The following is a 26,274-nucleotide window of genomic DNA, read 5'->3' as shown; positions in this document are numbered from 1 at the left end:
TTAAGCCAGGTATGGTAAAAAGGTAAAAAGTTAGGTTAAAGGTCAGATTAAAGAAGATAGTAATTTTAAAGATTTTCAGTGTACAAGTTTTCATTTCAAAACAGTTTTAAAGAGCTTGCAATTAGGATAAAATATGCCTATATTTACGCCTTTATTTGTTATTTTACATATTATCATAAAAGTAAAACGATCTAAACCATCAGAGCCATTTGGATACGTTATACGTAATGCATACATTATCAAAAAATTCAAAACTATTCCTTTAAAATAAAATATAACTCAGACTCAGAAACAAACTGTATGGATATCTTACCATCTGCACCAGTCACACTACTTCGATTAAATAATAAAATTGTAAGTATTTAGCACATAAACTGAATGACAGACTGATTGAGCTGCCTTATAAAATAATATTTATACGGTCGCACCTGAAAAGTGTCTTTATCATTTCTCCTTGACTTTACAATGTCAGTAGAGTTCCTTCTTTAAACAATGTCAACGTCATCAATTTGGTACCGGGGAAACCATCATCACAAAGGAAAAGAATCAAATATCATATAATTAGATGGACCCATAAAAAAGCCTTCTCAAACAACCATTATTATTCATTACAGTCCATTTCCTGTCCAGAAGCACTCGCTTTGGAGGTTACTGACAGAGCAGCATACGGAAGAGATGATAAATCATGGATCGATCACTCAACAAGATTAAATCTGAATAATCTATGGCAACCAAGGATTAATTATATTTACAAATTTTGTGAGAAAGAGGTTTTCTATTAGGTAAAACCCCGTGTGTTTTTAAATTGAAGCTTTCCCCACATTTTCTGCAGCAAGCAGCACGTAGTGGAATAAAAAAATTAAAACAAAGCTAGCTCAGGTTTACTTAACTTCTAGCTTAAGGTGTTTCTGCACAAAATCCTGCAACATAGTCCCTATATAGAGTCTGCTGGCAGCTTTTCAGGAGAATTGAGGGTCAACAAATGGACTTGACTCTCTTCCAAATCACTTATTTGCTCATTTTTTTGTCTTTAATGGCTTGCTATAAGCTTTTAGAAAGCTTGATATACACCCCACACCATGAGGATGCTGAAATCCTTCATTAAAAATGACCGCAACACACAGATTTTGACATTTCAGTCAAAGCCCTCATCAAGTTGGCTGTTTACACGATGAACAGATGGAGCTAAATTAGCTTTAGAAACGAAGATGGGAATAGAATGGGGAGGTTAAGATTTGCACGGTTTTCCCAGGAGTGATGCAAATAGTACTTTTTTTTTTCTAAAACTAAAGCATAATTTTAGCATTACATTTGGAGTACATTTAGACACATGGCAACAGAATAACACTGAAGCATGTTCAGATGTAATTGTTCAGACACTGCAAATGAGTACTCCTCTCTAATGTGCAAACCTTATTGTTTCTGGTGGTGGTGGTGGTGGGGGGCTTCAGTCTCTTAATGCGTTTGTGTTGTGTGCACATCCAGGTGAGAAGCCTCATCAGTGCAGCATCTGCTGGCGCTCGTTCTCCCTGAAGGATTACTTAATTAAACATATGGTGACACACACAGGGGTGCGCGCCTACCAGTGCAGCATCTGCAACAAGCGCTTCACCCAGAAGAGCTCGCTGAACGTCCACATGCGGCTGCACCGTGGAGAGAAGTCCTATGAGTGCTACATCTGCAAGAAGAAGTTCTCACACAAGACCCTGCTGGAGCGCCACATGGCCCTGCACAGCAACGCCAGCGCCATCACGGGGCTGTCTGTGAGTGTGGGCAACCCGGGCCCGGTCTCCATCCCGATGCCGATAGCCGTCCCCGAGCCCGGAGCTGGCGTTGTGGCTCTCGCCATGCCAGTGAGCGGCGGCGCCGGAGTAGGGGCCGGGGTTGGAACGGGAGTGGGTGTAGCTGCCGAAGCAAGCTGCCAAGAAGGGACCACCTACGTGTGCTCCGTCTGCCCTGCCAAGTTCGACCAAATGGAGCTCTTCAATGACCACATGCGAATGCATGTCTCCGATGGATAAGTACAAATTTAAAGAGAAAAAAAAAAGAAACTTATTTCTGAAAGAATGACAAATACAATGGCACTAGATTTTCCTTTTCTTATTTTGAGGTATGAAGAGTAATGAGTATAGACACTGGCACATTAAGTTTCCCCAAAAAAAAAGTTTTCTTCTTTTTTTTTTCCTGTTATTCTAAAAGAAAAAAAGATGGTGGCCTTAAGGCTCAGTGGTTTGATATTGATCTACTGGATGGATCCAAACTACGGGCCTCTAAATGTATGCTTTCCTAAAATACTGATTTATGTGTTGAACACTACCGAAAGGCCTACGAAAGAAACACATACACACAAACACACCTTTAGTCTAGATACGTCTGAATGACTTTAAATGAGCAAATATGTTTGAATGTTTGTGATTTTTGCATATAAGTCTGTCTCTTTATTTGTCCAAGTGCGTGCGCGTCTGTCTGTGTGTGTGTGTGTGTGTGTGTGTGTGTGTGTGTGTGTGTGTGTGTGTGTGTGTGTGTGTGTGTGTGTGTGCGTGTGCGTGTGTGTGTGTGTGTGTGTGTGTGTGTGTGTATTGCTATGACACATGAATCATGGCAGTTGTGAATCCATATTGACCAGTTTGGAAACATAGATGTCCAAGCTTACTGTGGTATAATTTTAAACAACGATAACAATAAAAGACAAAAAACTGAAAAAAAAAAAACCTGGGGTTGGGCTACATATTCCCTCTAAAAATACTGATGGTCACAAGATTGCCTTCTTCTATCAAATAAAAAAGGAGAGTACTTAATTTGACACTGGGTTTTATTTATTCCTGTGGTATTAAGGGATTATAATGCAGCTGTTGTCAAGGTACCAATTTTAATTATTTTACTTAATTGTAACCTCCCGTCCAAAGCGATGGGGAAAGTGATTATTTCTCACCTGTTTTATGATTATTGTCCATGAATTTTGACGGTCAAGATAACGTTTACTAAATTTTTGTGTGTTGATGAGACAGTATTTGAGCAAAAATATGTTTCCTCTTTTTTTTTTTTCTTTTTTTTTTCCTGGAGTTTAGAGTTTATCTCATTTGCATATACTGCCTTTTTAATATCCTAAGACTGTTAAGGCTACTTAGATTTCTTCCACTGCAAAACATACGAAAAAATGGAAGAGTCTTCTGCTGATGGTTGTGTGTGTGTTTTTTTAGCCTTTTTCACAGTTAAGGCAGGCTGGAATATGGGACTAAACTCTCTCCTTCATAATTGCTGCTCCTCAACCTGCACCCGACTGTTATGGGATATAGATTTGGAGGGAAAAAAAACAAAAAAAACAGAATTTGTCACTTCAACTATTGTTGTTATTGAGTAGCCTGTTTGGTTTTAATCTCATAATTGAATTACAGTTTCGCGGGGAGGGGGTCTGACGGTTGCCGATTGGATCGGTGTTGTGAAAGATGGCGCAAATTAATTTTGAGTCGGACTAAAAAGCTAAATAATTGCCGCCCTGAACATAGAACGCCTGTGTAACCTGTTCATTACGATTGCGGAGCTGTTTCAGCAGGTGGGAGCTGAGTGCATTACTCTTCGTGCATTCTCTCTCTTTCTCCCTCTCTCCATCTTTCTCTCTTTCTCTCGCTCGTCGAAGGCTCAAATGGCATGCAACGTTTTGAAAGGAAATACAGTCTGAAAGCAAAACAAGTAGCTCCCATCAATCGATAGCACGCTGTTTCATGATATACCACAAGCTGCAGATGGACTGTGTGGAAAAACAGCATACATTCCCAATTTTCTGAAACACCAAGACACAGCATGTGTAGAGTAGATGTGGAAGCTTGTGTGTTCATGTCGTCTCATTCATGCATTGCGCTACTTAAAGTTGATTACAGATATTTTAATTCATTTACATTGACTTTTTTTTTTTTTTATCCAAAATAGGTCTCTCACACACACGTGTTTATATACACACACACACACACACACAGAAAAACACATGCACACGTGCAACTGCCTGCAACTGCAACCTGAAGGATTTGCTTCTTTAAAAGCGAGCAAACACTTTTGGTAGTTGTACGATAAAGCGAGTAACTAACTGCATTCAGGGAAGTCTTCAAAAGACCTCCTGTCAGTTTAGAAAAAAAAGTGCTCTTTTGCACATTTTCTTAAAATGCCTGTGCTTAATATTTAATCGTTTTCCTTAAATGAACTTTCTTTTATTCAATTTCAAAGGAAAAAAAAAATCTTTTTTTTTTTTATCTTGATAAGTGGACTGCATTATTTTCTTGCATATATGTTGCACTGCTTAAACCAATAAGTGCACTACTGTTAACAGAGATATAGTTTTAGAAAAGAGATTTTTTTTTTTCTTTTCGTTTTTTTTCGGTTTTTTTTTTTTTTTTTTTTGAGTTCACATGAATAGCGGTGTTTCAACTTTTTTTCATTTAGTAAATTTCTCTATTCTCGGCTTTTGTTATGGCTTGCTGTTACCTTCAGTATATTCTCGTGCCGTGTTAATGCAAGCATTTATTTTATTTAACCATTGTGTGTGCTCATCTATGTTTAAACCTTTGAAATATTATATCGTGTCAGTTCCCTATAAGAGTTTATTTGATTTCTTTATTTTTTTTTTTTGAAACAGTGCAGAAATGTCCTATGAGAACATCCAAGCCAAACATCATTAACAGTGAAACAACAACAATAATAATAAAGAACCTCCCGTCCAAGTCTGTTGGCGGAAGTAATATTATATTATTAATAATAGATTTATAATATGTGTGTATGTGTGTAAATGACGTGTGTGTGCGCGTGTGTGTGTGTCCTGGAAAAAAAAACAAAAACTTTCTGTTGTGATGGAGTGCAGCTTCTTTGATATCAGTCCGTCACTAGTGCACAGTCGTGTCTCTTTCCTTCGGTGTTCGTGTGTCAGTGAGCGTCTGTGTGCGGTAAATAGCCTAATCAAATTGTTGATAAGTGGAATATCTCAACTGTAGGGCTTCCTTTGCAATATGCAGCGCAGGTACTATAAGAAAACAGCTCTCCAAACCTTTTTGGGCTAATAAGGCACCTGTAACAATTCCTCAGCTTAGGCCAGCTGGCACGCATCCTGCTCCAGCTTCTTTAGCTTGATGAGAGAAAATAAACACTTGTAAGAAAAGATCTTTGAAAGTGTGTGGTTGGTCCTCAGTAAAATTAGCATGTTGTTGAACATTTGATTGGGCCTGTCTCTATGGTGTGCATAAAAAAAAAAAAAAGCCTATGAAGTGTATGGTTCCTATTTGGTAGCTGTTGTTGCCTAGTTGGCAATATTGCTGCATGCTAGTGCTACATTTGTCTCTACACAGCACGTGGAGGGTTAAATCTCATGCCTTAACAGACAATGCACTAAATAGAAATATGTAAGCAACTGCCGAGATCTCTTTCCAACAATATCGCCACTCGTATGGCACAACGCAGCTCGTGATGTTCGTCGTCCGTTCAAGTTCCAAACACTGCCAAACTAACATCATCACTTTTTCCAACGAAAAGAAAAAAACAGAAAAAAAAAAGAAAGAAAGAAAGAAAGAAAGGCAGAGACAGAGAGTCAAACTGTTTCGGTGTAGTGGGTGTGTTTTGGTGATCTAACATTCCTTCATGGCACCTAAATTTCTACGTACGTGTTTTTATGTGAACACCTATATCAAATGCACTATTGACTGTAGCTAGATGAGTACAACCAGCCTTCTGGTATCATTGGTCTAAATAGTAGTAGCTTGGTGTTGGTTTTTGAGATGTTTGGTTTCACAATTACACTATGAGTTCTTTCTCAATCACTAATATTTAATTCTTTTCTCATTTTGTTTTTGGAATAACAAAAGTAGCCAATCTTCATGACCTGGGTGAGGGCTAGAACTTGTCCCATCGGTGGTTGATTTCTTGTATCATAAGGTGTTTGATAGGAGACGAGGTTTGGAAGGGAAGGAACCTTTTTGCTTCAGTGTGTCATAATGTGCTATAGCATACGCCCCATTTCCCCTTCCCCTTGTTGCATTAGCATCACGTGTCCTTCACTGTCCATAGTTATATATTCCTTAGATTACTTCGGCTAATTGTGGTGGTGCTTAATTCTTCTCTCGGTTGCAAAAAAAAAAGTAACATTTTAGTGCCTTGCAAAAGTTGTTGTGCCCTTTGAACCTTTTCACATTTCCTCACATTACTGCCACAAACTGCATCAAAATTTTCTGGGATTTTACGATAGATCAACAGATGGTAGTGCGTGACTGGGTAGTCAAGAAATAAATTATACATGGTTTTCAAACGCTTTCATAAATACAATTCTGTGAGTGTTTGTGTGTGTGTGTTAGGGATTGGTATTTATTGCATCTTTAATCATTTCAGAGACATTTTTTAACCATCATTTTGTCTTCATACTGGAAAACTCTAATAATTGCAAACTCCAAAAACTAATGTCTTTTTTTTAGGTTTTTTTAGCACATTTAGTTCCTTGAGAGCATCAATAAAAATCTGTTTATTTGGAAGTATGAATAAAAGTAATTATTGATACAACTGCCTTAATTAATGCCGTAGTGTAAGAAAGTTGTCTGATAATGGGTAAGTCTTATTTTTAAGAGAGATTTGTAGCAGTTTTCCTAGGAAGTAGCAAAGAGTAATGGTCGTAAAAGTAAAGGTAACATTGAAAATCAATATTTACATACTTTTTATTGTTATCTTTGTCATTGTCTCAAATTTAGCAGAAGAGTTTCTGTCCATATTGCCTGTCCTATCATTTGGCTCCATTAAGTTGATGTTTTGTTGAACAACTAGAGAATGAAATTTAGTGTAACCTTTGTTGCAAAATAGCTGAACGCACTCATAGGATTACTCTCCATGGTTCAGCTACCTGTGGACAAACCACTGACTCTCAATTGGATTTAGGTTATGACTTTGACTGGTCCATTTCAAAACAAATATAAACAATTCGGTCAAAGCTTAGATTAAGTTTTTACTCTCATTGCCCTGCTGGAAGTTAACCTCGTTCCCAGTATTTTACAAACTGTATTTAACTCCAACCAGCATCCCCAAAGCAAAATGCTGCCGCCATCATATGTCATATAACATTTCCACACTGCTTTAAAAAGCTCAACAAGTTAATCAGAGATGAATTGTGATTTCCTTGTTTTTCATCAGTGTTCTGTAGAAACCTCTGGATTTCGCTGGATTTTTAAAGCATCGCTGTAATGAACATTGAGGGTGTGTGACATTTATTTTCTTCTGCTTCACAATGCTACACTACCTTGTGTTGGCCTATCAAATAAAATTCCACGAAAAAAAAAAAGACATAAAAGTTTGTCAGTTTAATGTGTAAAAAATCCATAAAGGTTAACGGGTAATAAATACTTAGCAAGGCATTTTAAAGGTTGTTGCAACATTATCCTGAAATTTATTCCTCGTTTCCTCAATCGTGCTTCTTATAGTTGTAGGTCTAGACCTTTCTGTTCGCGACACGCTCGCATATTCTCCAGAACGAAAAAAAAAAAAGAAAAACATAATGAAAAATAGATGATAGCCTTGAGCCTGCAGCCGTTTGTGTTGTGTTTGAAATATATTCCTGTTTGTTTTGTTTATATTAGCGTAGAGACACGGGGTCTACAGTACATTGTTGTCCTTCTTGCAGTAAGTTTAAAATTTCACTGTTGGAGTTGATTATTTCAGAACTCTTCCTGCTTCTCTGGTGGTCATTGTGGTGTTGTTCATAGCATCTTTGCGTGGCTGAATTAAAGGAGTAGTCCGCTTTTTTTCTTTTTCCTACCGTGTACTTATATATCCATGTATGCTTCGCATTGAGGTGAGAAGATGGATCGTTTCAAGCGTAGAACAGGGTCATTTTAGTCTGAAAAGCATGGGTCCGTCTCTCAGTCTGTCTTCACACGTCTTAAAGTCAGATTCTATTTTTATCCAGGCAAGTCACACAATTCAAAGTAGACTACAAGAAGCACCACTCACACAGTAATAAACTGCATTTTGTCCTTCCAGTGCATATAAGAGTAAAATGGTTACAAATATGCTATATATATTTTGAGTATCCATCTCCATGCAGAAAGAGAATACATTTTCAGATAGTTTGATTAAAAAAAAAATCCTAACTGCAGCTAGAGTATTACTGTACTTTGTGGGATATAGAGAGTATGCCTAACAAGTGCCTACCAGAACATGCAGCAACTATACACAGAATATTCATAGTTATTCTCTCCTGCGTTGCACAAATACAGTATATACGCTATTAAGAATATACTATTTATACTAGTACAGCTGAAAACCTAGTGCTTGTGAGTGCAGCAAATGAGAACCCTTTAAAAAAAATAAAAATACCTGAAATGTTTTATTCATATACAGTAAAAGCTACATCTGCGAGTTTTTGTTTCGTTCGTGTGTTACGTTCGTACCATCTGGAGGATTTGAAGATTTAAAACGCAGTCATGCTCGTTTAATTAAATAGTAGTAGGGTTTGATTTTAGCTCAGAAGCTCAACTTGGTTATTTCTCTCTTTTGTACGGAAGGCTGTTTCAGTTTTTTTTTTCTTCTTCTTCTTCTTCAGTTTACAGTATTTGCCATTTGCAAACAAGCCATATACTGGAATGTACTGTACGAGTGGGGAGAGCGGGCAGTGGTGCTATGTGAGCAGCAGGGGGAGACACGGGAGCTGGATGGAGGAACGTTTACACACCTGCCCGTCACGGCGACATAAAATCCAGGTTTAATCCCCGGATATTTCATATCTCCCTGTTGGTAAATAATGCCATTTTGCAAGATTATAACAGCGTCTATGAGCACAGCAGTCGCTGCTTAAACTCGTACTTTTTTGTTAATGAATGTGACGGTTTGCAATCTGTTGGAGGTGGGAAGCTGCTTGTAGTCCTTTAGTTGGTTTCAAAGTCCAGAGCTTTGATAACAAGGCACCTACACATGCAAACCAAAGCCCAATTTCCTCACAGGGATCCTTTAGGTTTTATTGTAACTTGCAGCCTTGTTTATGTGTAACTGGGAGTTATAAAGATCTAGCAGTGAGCAGTGTGGATAATTTATTTAAAAAAAAAAGAGGGAGAGATAATTTGTACTGTATGCTTGATTGGCATAATTTTAGAATTTGGAGACAAAATGGGAATTTTAAGGTTTTGGCTTCGGGTAAACACATATTTGCGTGCACAGCAGCCTCTTAACTGGCTCCGACGAGCAACACAAAAACAAAACTGAAAGAAAAATAAACACAAATCAAGTTACAAAACTGAGCTTCTGCAAGATGAAAAGGTTTTGGGATGGCTTATTATTCTGTCCCCTGTGGACTAATTACCCGGTTTTCTCTCCAACCTTCTCCAACTTGGTTGTCATGCCAATTTCCGGAAGGGGTGCACTTTTAAATTGTACCATTATTCTTAAATTAGAAGTGAGAAACAGGAACAGAAAAATAAAATAAAATAAAACAGATTTAAAATGAAAACTTTGTGTGGACCAAACGAGAAGCTCGTGATCGTTTCCATTTTAAATCTTTAAATCCTCCACAATGCGTCTTTTTGAAGTAAATAGGAGAAAACAGCTATGATTAAAGACATGGTTCATAATTTTTGAAGTGAACTTCGGTTGCAAATTAAACACGATATCACACCTGCATGAGACACGCATCCTGTGTGTCTTTGTTTAATAGAAATCCGGATTAGTTTTTCCTGAAGCTGAAGTAACGGCTGGTCAGAGTGAACAAAAATGTGTCTTAAAACTCCAATCTTAATATCATCATAATGGTTTATAAGACCATTAATGACACTGGCGATGCCCTGACAATGTCTTCCTATGTAAACAGAGATACATGAAATGTATCTGGTTTGAGTAACTGCCTGCTATTAAGGTAAATTTTAAAATAATTCAAAAATTTTATAGTGGCATAAGTGGATGCTATTTTTTTTGCCAGGCAGTTACAGAAAACTAGATTTTTTTTTTTTTGTCTCTTTGTGTTTTACGAAGGAAGAAACATTGCATCCTCCTCCCATTTTCCTTATAAATAACCGCTAATTTCTTTGAAAATCACCCCCCAATCTGCAAACATGATGACTCTATTATGATATATTTGAGCTTTAAGATAATAAAAGTCCACTTTGGTCTTGGCCCTTCTTGGTGTAGCCGTAAAACTCCGCTTCCAGCTCCAACTAATCCGGATTTATTGTAAATGAAGGCGCCAACGGAGTTACTGCAGGTTAGATATTAACTGTTTGTTACCAGAGCATCACTCCAGCACTCTGAACTGTCCATTTAACCAGAGACACGCGTAGTTTCATAGCATATAGGCATATAGGCAATGTCATCTATCTAACCGTTACTTCTCAGAAACAGTGTCTGTTCAGGTTCTACAGATATCCAGATTCTGTTTTGACTTTAAGCTTTACAAACACAGTGAAACAGCAGATTATAAAGTATAAGACAGCGATACTAAGCTATAACAAAATCTACTTTCTATTCACTCTATGAACATGCAGTTATTAGGCTACCCCTGTTTTCATCAGACGTCGTCCTTCGATGACCGCGGTGGATCACCCCTCTCCTTTAGCAGAGCACAAACTCTTTTTTTCTTTTCTCCTTTTTTCACAGTGATTAGGGGACTCAGCTGTGTTTTAGCCTCTGAAGACTCGACTCTTAAGGCTTTTTTTTTTTTTTTGTCTTTTCAGTCACTGTGGCCTTTTTATGGCTTAGTTCAGCCAGATGAGACAATTAAGTTTTGAAGTGTGCAGCAGCGTAACTAAACACATACATTCCTGTCTTCAGTCCAGCACATTCCAACTTCACGTCTGGCATTTGTTTCCCACTTTTAAACCACCTGATATCAAATCAGTTCGTTTTAACGGCAAATCTGTTCCGTACTCCCAAGAATATAGTTTCAATAATGTTTGAGTAAAATTTGCATTTCCCTTACTTTAAAAAAATAAAATAAAATCTGACCCGTTATTCAAATTCTTTGTAAGATCTCATAACCTCTTAAGCTCTGAGCACAGCTTATTCTTGTGCGGACTGGTTTTATAGGCAGCACGCACTGTTCTATTGCTCTGTTTCTCTTGGATGTGTGGATCACGTTTTTATCGTGCAGAAACACGAGTTTTAAAACAAAAACAACCCAAAATACAAATGGAGAAGTCGAGATCCTTGACGCTGCTGCTGTCTCAGCCATTACGCCGGGCTTTGATTAGAGATTTCTAGCGTGATTCTGAAAGTTGTGGTAATTTGCAAATTATTAGGAGATACTTAAAAAATAAACTGTACAATTTTTTTTGTTTTCACAAACCAAAGAAGGGTTAGGATAACTTCAGTTTTTGAATAAATTCCTCTTTTTTTATGTGAGTAGGGTTCCTGCAATCAAACTCGATTGCTTAAGTTTTCTTTTTTGTTTTCTTATAGATTTTCTTCTCTTGGCAGGGTGCTTGTGAAACTGCGTGTACGCTTTGTCACTTGATTGGTTGTTTATAGTTTTGTGGATTGTGTTAATTGCCGATCGTAGACCAAAATAGACTATCCTTTTTTTTGCTTGTTTGTTTGTTTTGTTTTTAATGAGAAATGCAACAGAACATAAAAATGAATCCGACACAGTAGCTGTGATGTAAACTTATGGCATGTTGAAACATGTATCAGATTGTAAATGTTGCATCGTTGCTCGGGCAAAACGTGATATTCAATGACGTGTTGGTTTTCTTCACACACACACACACACACACACACATTTTGCGAATTATTGTACACTTCTTCTCCTTCACATGGGATTACTTCAGATTACTTTGTCCGATTGTTGTTTTTTTTTTATGTATTTCTGTGTTTTTGTAATAGACTTCTTTTAATAAGGCTGTCCCTAAAATACTAATCTGACAATGTGGATTAGAATAGATTCAACCATTTATACTTGAGATGGACCAATATGTTGATTTTGCACATATTTGTAGGTTGTTTATTTAAGCCAAAAAAAAAAAGAAGTAATCATTCACATTTTTCAATATGAGCAGTAAAAAAAACTCAAATTTAGTCAAGGTTAAAAAGAAATCATCACCTGACAATATGTGAACAACAGCAACAAAAATAAATAAATACACTGAAACCAAATTAAGCGATGGATTTAACCATCACAATGCAATCCAAATATGTGATGAGATACCATTTTTTTATAACCAATTTTTTATAAAAAAATAACACACATCGTCTGTGAGATGAATGTAAAAACATTTGGGGAATTTTGGTATTTGGCCACAGACAATAATTCATCACTGTAAAAGTCTGCTGTATGCTTCCTTATCCTGTGGGATAAAAATAGGAAAATTCAATTACTGTACTTCATTTCGTGTTGTACATCTGGGCCGAAGATTTCAACGACGATAAAAAAAAAAAACACTTATAAACCCTAAATTTCATGTTTCCAAATAAAACGACAAAAAAAAAGCAGCTTAAATTGATTTTCTTTTCACTTTTTTATGAGGCTTTCTGCTGCCATATCATGTATGTAGATGCTTTTGTAAACATGCACTTAAGTTAAACTATGAGATGTGCATTGAAATATATGTATATTTTGTTTAGGCTCCTTTTTTTTTTTTTTTTTTTTTTGTTTTTTAGCGTGATATATCATTATTTCCCTACAAATTATTTCTCGGATACAATTCTGAACTTGGCAGAAGTGGAGCTGTTGTAGTAAAGGTAGTTTAACATCAAAACTAAGCAACCCTGAAATATATGCTGCAGTAATGTGTTTTCACTTTGTCTTTTTTTTTTTTTTTGATAATTTATGCTCCAAGTTGGTCTGTATTTTATTATTATTATATTATTATTATTGATGTTATGAAACAAGCTTGTTTGAAATGTGTTGACTGCTGTTTTGAAATAGGAGATTTTTTTTTTTTTCTCTAAATGTATGTTCAAGGACGTTTTTATATGATTTGTCAAACACTGGACTGGAGTGAGTTTTCCAACATTTCCAAGCTGAGAGATGTATTTGACAGACTTAACTGCACAGATAACACCCGCGAGCGTAGATTTGAGCCGCCAGACCAAGCTCTTCCTCCCAGCTTCATGAGTGGGAGCATGAATGACGTGATCCTTAAAAAAAAAAACAAAGACAAAAACAGGATCATAAAAGATGTCGAGTTAGTGCTGGTTTAGCTGATGGGTATATAAAACAGGAAATATTCCCAAGTTGTTTGCATGGTAAAGACTGGTGATTTTTGTTCTGTTTTTTTTTTTTTGTTTTTTTTTTTTTTCTGAAAGAATAAAACCGAAAAGAGTGCTCTTTTAGATTTTCAGAGAAAAACGTATAAAGGGACGCCACTTCTCACCTAAGCAGTTATCACATTCATCTGACCGGTTCCCTCTACGGTAAAGCAGATTGTGAATCATCAGACCAAACACCACTTTTCAAACCAGAAAAGAGATTTGCACTAGACTGATTTTTTTTTGGTCTTCTTCTATCTAAAAGCAATATAACGAACTCCACACGTTTTCAACCGTAGAAACCGTACGGTTGTCACTGTCCCTACAGTGCGAGTGCTGATATTTGACCATTTTCTTTTTATATATTTGTAGGTACAGAACATGTCGCCCTTTGAAGTGCACATCCACATCTTGTTTGTAGCAGAGCTTTTTCATTTTCCCCCCCGCCCCCCTTAATTTTTAATGTTTCTTTTTAGTTTTCTTGCCCTCTCCTCCCCTCCCCTCGAGTATTATTGTCCAGAATCGAGTGGCATTAAAACTGTTGTTTCCTCCTGTGAACGATTTTGGACAAAATACGCAGCACTTACACATAAGAAGCGGGATTCAGGATGTCAAAAGGAAAATAAATAATTCACGATGAGTCAGTGTCATTCGTCTGCATCGCACAGCCTGCAACACGTTTGAAGAGAAACAAACAAACAAACAAAAAAAAGAAAGAAAATGCCAAAAGATAAAACCCAGCTGTACCCACCGTTGTGCACATTTAAAAACACTGGTCGCGGAGCTCTCTGCATATTTGGTCACTTTGACTGCTATTTTTACAAAAATGTAAAAAAATAAAATAAAAAATTGCTTTAATTAAATAATTAAAAACCCAAAAAGTGCTTCTGTAAACGCACCATCATTGGCTTCTCGTCCAGAGAATCTTTTGTCTACCAAACTGCACCATACGTCATCCTTTTTCAGTGAGGTCACTGACAGCAGCCACAACTTTTCAGATATGGTTTCGTTGATGAATACATGTAAATTCCCCCCCCCCAAAAAAAACAAGTCACACAGTAAAACTTTGCCATTGTTTTTTTTTTATTTATTTATCTGGATGTAGTGGCTTTCCTGTTTTTTCCTCTGCTTCGTGGTGTTGTTGAAAGATGTTTGCGGTTTTGTCTAAATTTGCGTGTTAGAGGAAGCATAAGTACGTGCCTTTCTTGTAATCTCCTTGGTGAGTTTGTTTATTATTGAAAAGCTGAAGCCAGCCAATTGTGTTTGCACTACAAACCAAATTGCTTTTTTTTATTTATTTTTTTTTTTTTATTTGTGATGTAGACTATTTAAGCGAGCTTGTTGCGTCACTTTAACCGTACAGTATGCATGAGGGTGAAATTGGTAAAGTCTAGGGCTAGAGCTCTCGTCTGTTGACCTGTAAAACCAGTGCAGCTTAGAGGATCCTTGTGAATATATCTCGGCTTAGTTTCACCTTTAAGTTTTCACGTCCATCTCCTTATACAGCAGTTTATTTTTATTTTATTTTATTCACAGTTTCAGCAGTAAAATTAAACAACGAAAAAAAAAAATGAAAAAAAAAAAAAAATCAAATAACATATACCATGAATACAGCTTTTACTTTCACATGCCACAGTTAGAGTTACAGAACTTCAGCAAGAAATATTCTTATTTTTCAAAATCCATGGGAATGCATGAGTATACGAGGTCGCCTCAAGACTATTGGTCAAATTAAGTTTTTTTTGCTGTTGTTTGTTTATATCCAGTAATCTTTTTTTCAGTGACATCAGAAAAGACTTATGTGCTTTGTGTCTTACAATTGCACCTTAATCATGTCAGTCCATTGGGGGAAAAACAGCAACAAAAGAAAGGAAAAAAAAAAGGCTGGCAGTGTAATATCTCTGATTTTAGCACCTTACTACACAGCATGTTTTCACTTTATGCCAGTTTAGCTATTCTTCCATATGTATGATTTTGAATCTAAACCTAATTTTTCACAATTATAAAAAACATTTTTTTTAAGGGATGTGCCAAAGTTTAGAGGCGATCTCTCGAGTTGTTATGCTTGTCATTTTCTTTTCATCCTTTTATCAGTTTAAGCAGCGGTATGTCAAAAACGTTCCTATAACAGTGTGTGGAATCAATTTATCTCAGCAAACAGTATCATTACTTGCCATTTTACAATAAGCCCTGTATTTCACATATATTTACCAGTGATGTGTATTTGTTATTATAAAGAAAATAGCCGTAAAAGCTTCATTATGTTACATAATATTGTGACTTTTTTCGAAAAACTGTGAAGACTTATCTTGCATATACTTTATAAAGAAGTATTAAGCCTTAATACAAAAGACTAAAAAAAGTGTGGAAGAATAAACTGATTGTTGCTAAGTAAGGATGATTTTTGTAAATGTTACCAGCACTTTTTTTGTAATTTTCACTCTCTGAGGTATTGTACAAGTTCAAGCTGTTTGTGAAGTTTGATTATGAAGGAATAAAAACTAGTACTTTCCTGTACTTCACAGAAAGTCTTGTTGTTGTTTTTTATGCACTTCACTTGGTTGTGCTTCACTCCCTACGACTAAACGCCCATAAATTAAATTAGACTTTTCAACTTTTCTCACATTGCACTTACAAATTTAGATGTGTTTTATTGAGATTTAATGTGACCGATCGAAACACAGCAGCACATAATTGCAACGTGAAAGATGTTTTGTTTGTTTTTTTCCACAAGTGGAAATGTAAAAATTGTGTTACGCTTTTATTTTCGGCCACCAATATAAAATACGCCGTAACCACCTTCCCTCAGTAGTTACTTAATTAGTAAATTAAAGTCAATTTGTGCAATGCGGAGAAGCTTACAGATGGGCTAGCTTGCAAAAACAACATCCAAAGTTGGAAACAGTACGGCACAACTGCAAACCCACCAGGACGCGCAAACCCTGACAGGCTGGGCAAGCAGAAAACAGATCCATGGTAAGTCGGGAGGAGCTGCAGAGATCCGTGGTTAAGGTAGAAAAATCTTTTAATTAGACAACTATTACTCACACACTCAACCAATCTGGCTCTCATGAAAGAGAGGCGTGAAAGAAAGCATTTATTGGAACAAATATTAAAAGAGAAACCGGTTTGCAGTTTGCCGCATGCCATGCGGAGGATCGGCGAAGATATAGAAGGCAGTCGTTTGGTCATAAAATCTAACATACAAAACATATATAGAGCAGATCCACACTTAATGTCACCGTGGATATAATGTTCTCAACAGGAAACACGGTGGTGACAGCATCATCCTGTGGAGAGGGATATAGATGGAGCTCACATATGATGTTGTTATGCATTAGAGTGGCCCAGTCAAAGTCCAAATTTGAATTCATGCATGGTTTAGATAATACTGAAAGCTCAATCTTGGCTCTACTTGAGAAACTGCGGTCAGACTGAACTCGTATTTCACAACCTGAAAGACTGAATATCAGTGTAAACGCACATTAAACCTTTTTTAACTTACCTGTAAGTATTTAGTGAAAACTACATTATGTTTTCCACTTTAAAATGAAGCACTATTATATGTTGGGCTGTCACATAAAATCCTAACAATATTCATTAAAGGTTATAGTTGCAGCAGGACGAAATGATTTTTTTTTTTAAAAAGTGCAAATACTTATGCAACACACTGTACGTGTTGAGAATCGAGAACTTTTTAAACCAAACCTAATATCGAATTTAAATAAACATGCATTTATTCCACAGATGATAGTGGCCTGGTGAAGGTAGGTGTAGATGCCAATTACAGTTAAACTACAAGCTGGAATGGATCCCAGAATGCAGGAAACACCCAGGACGAGCTGCCAGCTAGTCACAATCCTATGACTAATAAACGCTCATTCTTCACTTCACACCTACGTGTACTTCAACCGTGCAGACTCGAGTGTTTGGACTGTGGGAGGAGACTGATACAGCCGATGGAGAAGCTTTACACAGAAACAAACCATGGAGTGGGAGTGAGGCTACGCAGCAAGACACGCAGCTGCTGACAGGCCATGAAGGATTCTCTCAAAGAGGACAGAAAAAAAAAAACAAGAAACATTTCCTGCTCTAAAGCAATCAAGTTAGTGACGGAGCGTGCTGCGTTTGTGACCTAAACAAGAGTAATATTAGCCTTTATCCATTGTCAGACTAAAACCGTACAGATGGTCTTCATAAAAGAAGCAGGACAACCCAGTTAAGCGCTGCCATCTGTAGATGATATTCTGTTTCCTGGTATGTCGATGACAGTCAACAAGCTGAATGTGACCAACACGTGATTAACAATTAAAATATGGAATTGGAAACAATAAATCACAATCTATAAAATCACATGGAAAAAAAAAAAGAAGAAAATACACACTTTAATGCAGAGTTAACTGAGAGCGTCTGTGTTGTGATATTTAATGTGGATCCAGCGGTGTTGGATCTCTGCGCCGCAGCATCAGATAGGACCCTCAGCAGTGTGGGATTCAGCTGTGTGACGGCTGCAGGGCCTTTTCCCCTGATGAACACAGAAAACTGATCGGGTTATAAACAGTGAGCAAGTTAGAGATGCACCACAGGGCTGAACCATCGAGAACACTATGAACTAATAAAAGATCATTTTGGGAGCAGCTGATGCAGCTTTTTAGATTTTGTGCGCAAACGAAGACACATGATTAAGACGTTTTTATGCTCTCGGAGGCAGGATGAGTGCTCTTTTTGACAAATGGCAAGATTCCTTCTGTTTGTTTTTCCTTCTTTTAAGTTCTTAACCTTTTCACCTTATTCATGGTGCCACCAACAGGTGTGGTTGGAGTGTGGGGGCATAACAGTAATATTGTTTTATGCTTAAGAACGAAAGGACAAGTTTTGATATAAAACAACTTTTTACTTTCTTTTGTAGTCCTTTATGGTAGCTATTTTTTAAAATATCTGTGGTCAAATATTTAGATGAGATATTAAAAAATATATAATACAGTCACTTAATATTGCATGGTTTAAAGAAAAACTTGTTCTAATTTGTCAAATAAGTGGATTTTTGGTGAAATTTCTTGAAAACTTGAGTTTTGCTGACTACTACGTTGTTTAAAAATTATATTAAGTGCATTTTTTTATTTCTTTTATCAGATAGAGATCTTACACTTCTATTACAAGCTCACTTTTCAAACAAAATAGTCTATGCACATCCTAATTATTAAAATCATATTAAAAGTATTAGTTTTATTTCTCACATCTTACACTTTTTTCTTCCACTGAACTTTCTATTAATATGCTTGATCAGCTTCTTTAGCACGTTTTTAAACTTTGACCTTCTGTTGCCTAACTTCCTTGTAAAAAGTGTCAGTGACTGTCTGCTGAACAGCTGATAGTCAGCTCTTCCCCTTGATTGTGCTGGACAGAAAATGGCCTAAAAGTTTCTGCAATGAACATTTTCTGCCATTTTTTGAACTTCTTAACGTTTTGATTTACTAAAATAGTTTACACTTTTAATTACGATGGCCCTGTAAACACATCTAGCATGAACCTCTTGTGGACTTCTTTTGAATTGGACGTGACACAGAAAGGAGCTTTAAGATCAATTTATTTACAACATGAACACGTAAATGATTCCTTTTCCATTCACTTTAGTAGCAGCTGTCAACAATTCAACTTTCTTCAACCGGTTAGCAAAGTGCGTGTTCATTGGATGTGCGTATCACGCTTAAAAAGGAAACTTAAGACGCCGTTTTCAAGCTTGTCTGAGCTTAAACCGCAGACGTTTTCCTCTTGCTTACCACTGGCGCCACCTGCTGTCAATCAGGCTAAACAACATGCGCTCTCCAAGTCCAACCACTGGAAAATGTTTCTGCCCATGCTTTAAAATAAATCTTAAAATATGATTCCCGTTGAATGCCTGGCATTTAAATGTCATAAAACCCTTTAGCTTTTCCTCCCCTGTAAAATGATTAAGATTTTACTAGGGGATTACAGCAAGCCGTCACCGTTACTATCCATCACCGTGCAAACATGAAGATCCACCGCTTTAATATTTGGGACTTTTTGCTGATTTAGTCTGAAACATGCAGCTAGTGTATTTTGAAAGGTTTTCATTTTAAAAATGGCTTTCCAAATGAGCTAAAAGACAAAAGCCTGTAAATTTGCCATGAGTTAAGCGCTTTAGACTGAAGACATGGTAGCAACAGAAAGCAATCACCCTAAATCTCCCTGTTCTGAAGAAGTCTTGTGCTCTGCAGGAGGTGTGCCCTGTTCAAAAGGAGAACAGGCTTCGGTGTTCTACTCTAGAGGCTCAAGGAGAGATAAGCGCAAGTAAATATAGCAGTGGAGTGTAATCCACTCGGTGCATTTCATTATCCCGCGAGTGTTCATCTCATGCTATGACAGTGGAGGAGACAGTTCACATCAATGGTTAAGGTTGTTCCCCAGGAGAGATTTATTCAAGTTGGGACCATACAAACCTAGTGAATGACACAAGGAGGTATTTATAATTTTCTTTTTATATCTGGAATGACATTGGTAAAGAGGGTGTGGAACGTTTTAAAATCAAAGATGCACAACATACAGCCACCTCTCACAGCTACTTCGTGAGATGCTAGTTGTTCCCATAAATAAGGCAGAATGCAAAGTCCATAGAAATGGAAAGTTAATACATTTAGCCAAATTGGACAGTGACGTGACAACAAGAATTAGATGACTTTCTTCAGCTCATCGTACAACACCAGCACGAAGGCGCCGCCCATGCCTCTGAGCACGTTGGACCAGGCCCCCTTGAAGAAAGCTTTGCCACCCTCGTCGCGTGCGATCTTGCGCCAGCAGTCAATGGTTCCACTGTACATGATGTCAGCTGTGGGAGAGAAAACAAACTACATGAAGCAAAAACGACCATTTCTGCATCCGTAGAAATACGTCCACCAGGCTGGACACGCTCTTAAAAGTACAATTTAAACAGACTCACCTCCTTTACGTCCAGACTGCATCATCATGCGTCTACGGACAGTATCGAAGGGGTATGAGGTCAGGCCAGCAACAGCTGTTACAGTCTGTGCGATCATCCAGCTCACCAATATGTGGGTGTTCTTGGGGTCTGGAAGCATACCTGTGAAGGTACAAGCATAGGACAAAAAATTAGAAACCACAACGCAAAGACCCTCACCATATGCACCAGTTATTCAGCATAAAGTCAACATACCCTTAGCTGTGTCATAGATGCCAAAGTATGCAGCCCTGTAGATGATAATGCCCTGCACAGACACGTTGAAGCCCTGGTACAAACCCCGTATGCCATCTGACTTTGAGATCTTTACCAGACAGTCACCCAGACCCTTGAATTCTCTCTCGGTTCCCGCTTTTCCCACGTCAGCCGCCAGACGGGTACGGGCGAAGTCGAGAGGGTACACAAAGCAGAGTGAGGTGGCTCCGGCGGCTCCTCCGGAGGCAAGGTTACCAGCAAAGTACCTCCAGAACTGGGTGCGTTTGTCGACACCATCCAGGAAGATCTTCTTGTACTTGTCTTTAAAGGCAAAGTTGAGGGCCTGGGTGGGGAAATATCTGATGACATTGGCGAGGTTGCCTCTCCAGAAGGACAGGAATCCCTGCTCCTTGGGGATACGGACGACGCAGTCCATGATGCCTTTATACTGCTTGTCGGCGGTGATCTGTTTGCTGGCATGCTGGACCTGGGATAGTGAAAGGAAAATCATTAGACATCTACTCAAAAGCTAGACACATGAAAGTCACAAGGTTCTTCCATTGTGACCTTGTGGCAGGTTAAAGTTGTGAAAGTTGTTGGTGGCTTTCCCCACTGTTCCCTCTAATCACTGTCCTCTGGTAATCGCTGATAATGACTGCACTGATTAATCTCGAACTGATTTAGTTGTATAATAAAACAAATATAACTTGTGAATATTTAAAAGTGAAACCATTTTTAATCTTTAAACTTCCCATTTCCTTGCAGGGCGAATGGGAACGGATGTAAAACTAGTTGACCCGGCTTTAATAACCGCCGCTGGGCCTCTGTACTTTCGCCAACCGCTACCTTCGCAACTGCAACGGCTTTTAACTGTAAATAAAAGTGATATAAAACTCTCCTCATATCAATATCACTGCTATAATTGAAATATTATAATTAAAATAAAAAATAAGTAGGTGCGTCAGGATTGTACAGAGTGTACCAATGCCGCTACGAGCGTTTGTCCTTTGTTAGCTAAAGCTAACTACCGGCTAAGGTTAAGGCGCAGCGATGCAGTTAGCAACCGGGCTCGTGTAGGTCATTCTCACTTATGTGATGACCTTAGATCTTTCACCACGTAATTCTTCTGAATTTATTGTATTAAACATTAACGGCATGCATGAGTGTCTCTGTAAGATTGTAGACAAGCAACAGGAACATTTAGCAATACTTCAGGATGTTCTTCGGTAGGGTGAAACAAGCTACATGGCTAACACTCAATGAGCCTCCCGGAAGACGCATTTTTTCTTACCTGAAGGAGAAGCTTCACTCTTTCGATTGGGGCGACGGCTGTTTTGGAAATGGCAGCGGAGATACCGCCAGCCAAGAAATCCTTAGCAAATGAAACAGCTTGTTCACTCATGTTGCGATGTTCTTGATGTGCCTTTCAGGTAACCAGTATTAAGCGATGTTTCCCAGCTGCCCTTAACGGCTGATGGCCTGCACCGACGAAATGGCCGATTGTGAAGCCGCGTAGAGGATTTATCTAATCAGATAGCTCGCGATACTGCACGGGAACTCGAACAGTAAACCATTGGCCCAGCCTTCAACGTCATGACGGTTTGTACCAATAGAATGTCTATATTTGAATGACGTAGGCTAGCGTGCTGTACTTTTTTCCCAGGAAAGTAAATTCACGTGAAGTGACTCACCTGATTTGGACGCAGAGCAGGAAGAACCTCAGCGTGGATTCTCTTGTTCTTATCTGGTTTCCGGTTCAGTGTCACCCTGAGAACAAGCTTACCTGACAGATAAAATTTGTATTGAGTAGAAACTATATAAACATTCAAACTGTCTATGTTTAACTGCAGATACTATTCAACAAATTTAACAGTTATTGAACAATTAGGTTAATTTGGTAAATTATTCAAAAAGGAAAAGTCAAGCATAAATTAGTTAGTAACTTATAAAGTGACATGTTTCAGTTATTGCAGATAATTTTGATTATCCCATATTAAGCTCCATAGGAAAGTAAAGTGCTGCCCCCACACCAAAAAAAACAAACAACCTACATACATAATAGTGCTCAAAAGGTTTTTAGTAGATGGCTGTGTTGACTGTACTCAATAAAACATAATGGCAGTAGTGATAGGAGATTGTCCTGTAATCAGTGAGTTGCTGGTTTAATCCCAATTGTTGTGTCCTTGAGCAAAATACTTTCCCCGTGAATGGGGGAATGTTGTGTGAAGTGCTTTGGGGCTCTCTGGTCTTGATGAAGTGCTATACAAGTACAGGCCATATACCACAGTGGACCAACCCCGGCATATGACATGGCTCCCAAAATAATGACTAACTATGTGTATAAAGGTCACCTTCCTCCAGACTCTGGGACCATGATGTTTAAGTGATATTGAAAAAGAAATAGTTTAACAGAAATGGAGAACTTTGGACTCCCCTTTCTCCTTAACCCAGATAAAAAGCTTCTGATAGCCTGCGAACATCTGTGTGTCTCTGTCTATATCTTGTGAAAATGCTCTTGAATTGACATTGTGAAGGACATTTTGTCCTTCCACACAACTTTTCATAAATATACTTGGATAAACCACTCTGTGACTTCTGACTAGTCAAGATATAAGTTCATTAAGATGCACTAGTAGCACTAAACTACTCTTTTTAAAACAAAGTATATGATAATGACATTATGAGCACAGTTGTTGTTTTTGTTCTTTTGAGAATTTAACTGATTTTTAACAATTATTAAAAAAACAGAAAAAGCCTAAAATTATGTATTTTTCTCTTACAAAATAATTGAGTGTTGCACATGTTTATATAAACATTACATTTCAATAATATCCTGCAAAACCCAGAATTCTAAGAGCAAGTCACAAGCCAGGGCATATGCAAGCAATTAACAGTCACAAACAACATGAAAAAAAAAATCCCACCTTACACAGCACACAGTTACAGGCATTACAAATATGTATAGTTTTCTAATTGTTTGTCAGAGCAGCATGTTATATATTTTTCAAAAGTGTTCTAAAAGATGTTTATAAAAATGTCTGTTGTCCAAAATATTTGAAATTGTGGACATTAGAATCAAATAATGTAATTCTGAATGCCTTTTGTTTGACTGTCTTTTCGTTAGTAAGCAACCTTAACATCCATCCATCCATCCATCCATCCATCCATCCATCCATCCATCCATCCATCCATCCATCCATCCATCCATCCATCCATCCATCCATCCATCCATCCATCCATCCATCCATCCATCCATCCATCCATCCGTAATCTATACCCAATTATCCATGCAGAATCAGTCATATAGCATTGCCTAGCTAACATATAGGTTTGTTGCAATTTAATTCTCCACCAAAGTAGGCTATGTATGGCTTTTCTATGTCATTTCTATGAAGAAGAAAAAAAAAACATTATTTTCCCAAACAATTTACTAACTAGATTACACCAAGGAAACACTTTTTTCAATTTGATTTCATGTAAGTTTGGAGACTCCTTCTGCCATCCACCTCCTTTACGGGCACTGCAAGTTACAGAGTAAAACCTGCTGAATGCAGCATCTTGGGCTGTTGATGAGAAACCTCATGAAACACATGCCATTTATGCATTTGTCCACCAGGGGGAAGCAAAAGATAACTTGCTATCAGTGAACCAAGACGATAAGACATCCATCCATTCATGATCCATCCATCCAGGTGTAGGTGCAGACTGGTGTGCACGTCTGGACAGGCCATATACCACAGTGGACCAACCCCGGCATATGACATGGCTCCCAAAATAATGACTAACTATGTCATCACATGGCAACTCTGAGTCACACAACCTTGGCAGTGCACTCGCATCTAAGGGACATCTAGATTAGCCAATTAGTTTAACTGGTTAAAGTAAATGTACTTTGTACTGAAAGCCAGAATCCCAGGAGATAACACCACATGCAAGCTAAACTAAACTAACTCTCTAAACTAACTAATCCCAGCACAGGATGATCACAACTAAAAAGAACTGACTGCAAAACACATCTAACAATTATGATCAGATTTTGTTAGACAGCTGTGCACATTTTTTTTATTGTTAGGGAATCCAAATTATTTACTACCAATACCAAACTTTGGAACTACCGATTCATGATACATTATTTGCCAGCTTGTAGAGCTTCTTAATTGACAGTAGATGTCAACAAATAGTTGAAATCTTACATTTAGCAGAATTCAAATCTCACTCCGTGTGGAAGAAATCATTTTTAAACGTCTGTGAATCCCTCCTTTTAGTTAGGCTCATCAGTGACCAGATTTAACATCTTAAATGTCAAAAAAATGCAAAGGAAAGCCATTTAAAAAAAACCCAAGATGAAACCTGTCTCATATTCTGATATAATTATGCAAGTATATGTTTGGAAGAACTACTGCTTCAGATTTGCACATTTTCTACTGCAGGCATTAGTCTAACAAAACACCTGCTGCTGAACATGAAAGTGTAGTCAGCATGAGAAAGGACCATGTCACACCAAACATTGCATTTCTTGTTGAGATGTGCAGAACATATTTTACAAATCAGAATGTGTTTGGACAACGTGACACTGAGATGAGCATGAGCCTAAATATTTGGTGGACTAAAGTTCCCCCCACTAGTTCAGTCGACAGTCGAGTCCAGCTTGTGATCCTGGATCCAGAACTGGACATTCTGTCCTGCTGCCCAGTACCTGTGGGACACTCTTCCTCAATGCATTTTTTTGCGCGTGATACACCTGAATTGCATTTGCGCTTCATTTAGTCCCCCTTTCCAGGATGCCTTTTTAAATGCATTCCAATTGCAGTGATGTTTGTCTTCTGTTCTATTTATTGTTTTACTTTTGCTTTTTCAGTTTTATTTTCTTTTATTTGTTTGTGTGTGTAAAAATCATCATAATGGCCTTGCATTATGATGATTGTGATCTTGTTCGGTTTTTTATTTTTTTTAATTCTGAAATTGTATTATGTGTTAAATTCCCTACTGGATTTTGTATAACTGTCAAGGTTAAGTTAAAAAAAATGCACACAGCATTTGGAACTTCAGGCACCAACTGGAAATTGGCTTTGTTCTGTCTTGGCGAGAAGCAGCCACAGGTATTCGAACAATGTTTTCATGCTGTAAGATGAGTCATTTTATAAACTTTGACAAGTTAATTTCAGCATAAGCTGTACTTTTAATTGACTTTATTATTTTTGAAGCTATAAGCTTTTCAAATGAGTCATTTCTTCATCAATGTACACATAAAATGTATGAGGAGAGTTGAATTGCTTCTCATGACAAAGAAGGAAATTATATTGAGCCTTTTACCTGCACAGCAGGCCAGACACAAAGAGGAAAAATACCCCTTCAGGGTCAGAGGTGAGTAATCACATTTTAGTGATTCTTCTCTCAGGGTAAATACCTTTCAATTACATGGTTAGGAGCAGTATATCTTTAATAGACTCTCAGTCCAATTACAGAAGGATAAAAGTGGAAAATACTCTGAGTATGACTCTTCATTGTAGATATTGGAACCTACTTCATTTAATTTTATATTGTCTGCCCACTTATATTTTCAAGATTGTTTTTCATACAATCTAAAACCAGAAATTAGGATATATGCGCAAACAATACTGCTCCTTTGGGCTCCCAAACCAGCAGAGGGCCCCCAAGAGCTCTCACGTTTCCAAACGGTATGAAACTTTCACAACTTCAAATGAGTAGTTTATGAAAAACGAAAAACATTGTTAAAAATGCTTCTGTCCATAAACAGTTAAGAAGAAATAGAAATCATCTAGGATTTAATAGAACTAATGGATATGCTAGTTTTAATAATACATGGTGAAATACAACTTGACAGTTATTTTAACAGTCAGTTTAGTGTCACTAATAATTTCTGCTGATTGCCT

The 26,274-nt window shown here is 37.6% G+C and overlaps 2 protein-coding genes across 3 annotated transcripts in view; one reads left to right on the top strand and one right to left on the bottom strand.

Annotated features, from left to right (window-relative positions):
• The window catches only part of zbtb20 (zinc finger and BTB domain containing 20), a 43,830-nt gene extending 28,125 nt beyond the window's left edge, over positions 1-15,705 (top strand). For both annotated transcript variants that reach the window (XM_008427769.3, XM_017308580.2), the window contains one exon: positions 1,486-15,705. In XM_008427769.3, the coding sequence (XP_008425991.1) occupies positions 1,486-2,021 (536 nt within the window). In that variant the 3' untranslated portion in view covers positions 2,022-15,705. The remainder of the gene's footprint in view (positions 1-1,485) is intronic.
• A 3,895-nt stretch (positions 15,706-19,600) lies between these two features.
• On the bottom strand, positions 19,601-21,892 carry LOC103475848 (ADP/ATP translocase 3). The gene is made up of 4 exons (XM_008427770.2): positions 21,672-21,892; positions 20,381-20,867; positions 20,147-20,287; positions 19,601-20,035 (listed from the first exon to the last, which is right to left on the bottom strand). Exons 1-4 carry the CDS (start codon positions 21,780-21,782, stop codon positions 19,878-19,880), a joined length of 897 nt encoding a protein of 298 aa, XP_008425992.1. The 5' UTR covers positions 21,783-21,892; the 3' UTR covers positions 19,601-19,877.
• Positions 21,893-26,274: the final 4,382 nt, after the last annotated feature.

This window comes from Poecilia reticulata, chromosome 14 (assembly GCF_904066995.2).
Source record: "Poecilia reticulata chromosome 14, P_reticulata-male-v2, whole genome shotgun sequence".
NCBI classification, from domain to species: Eukaryota; Metazoa; Chordata; class Actinopteri; order Cyprinodontiformes; family Poeciliidae; genus Poecilia; species Poecilia reticulata.
The sequence above is the reverse complement of the archived record's forward strand: the minus strand, read 5'-3'. Positions and strand labels throughout refer to the sequence as shown.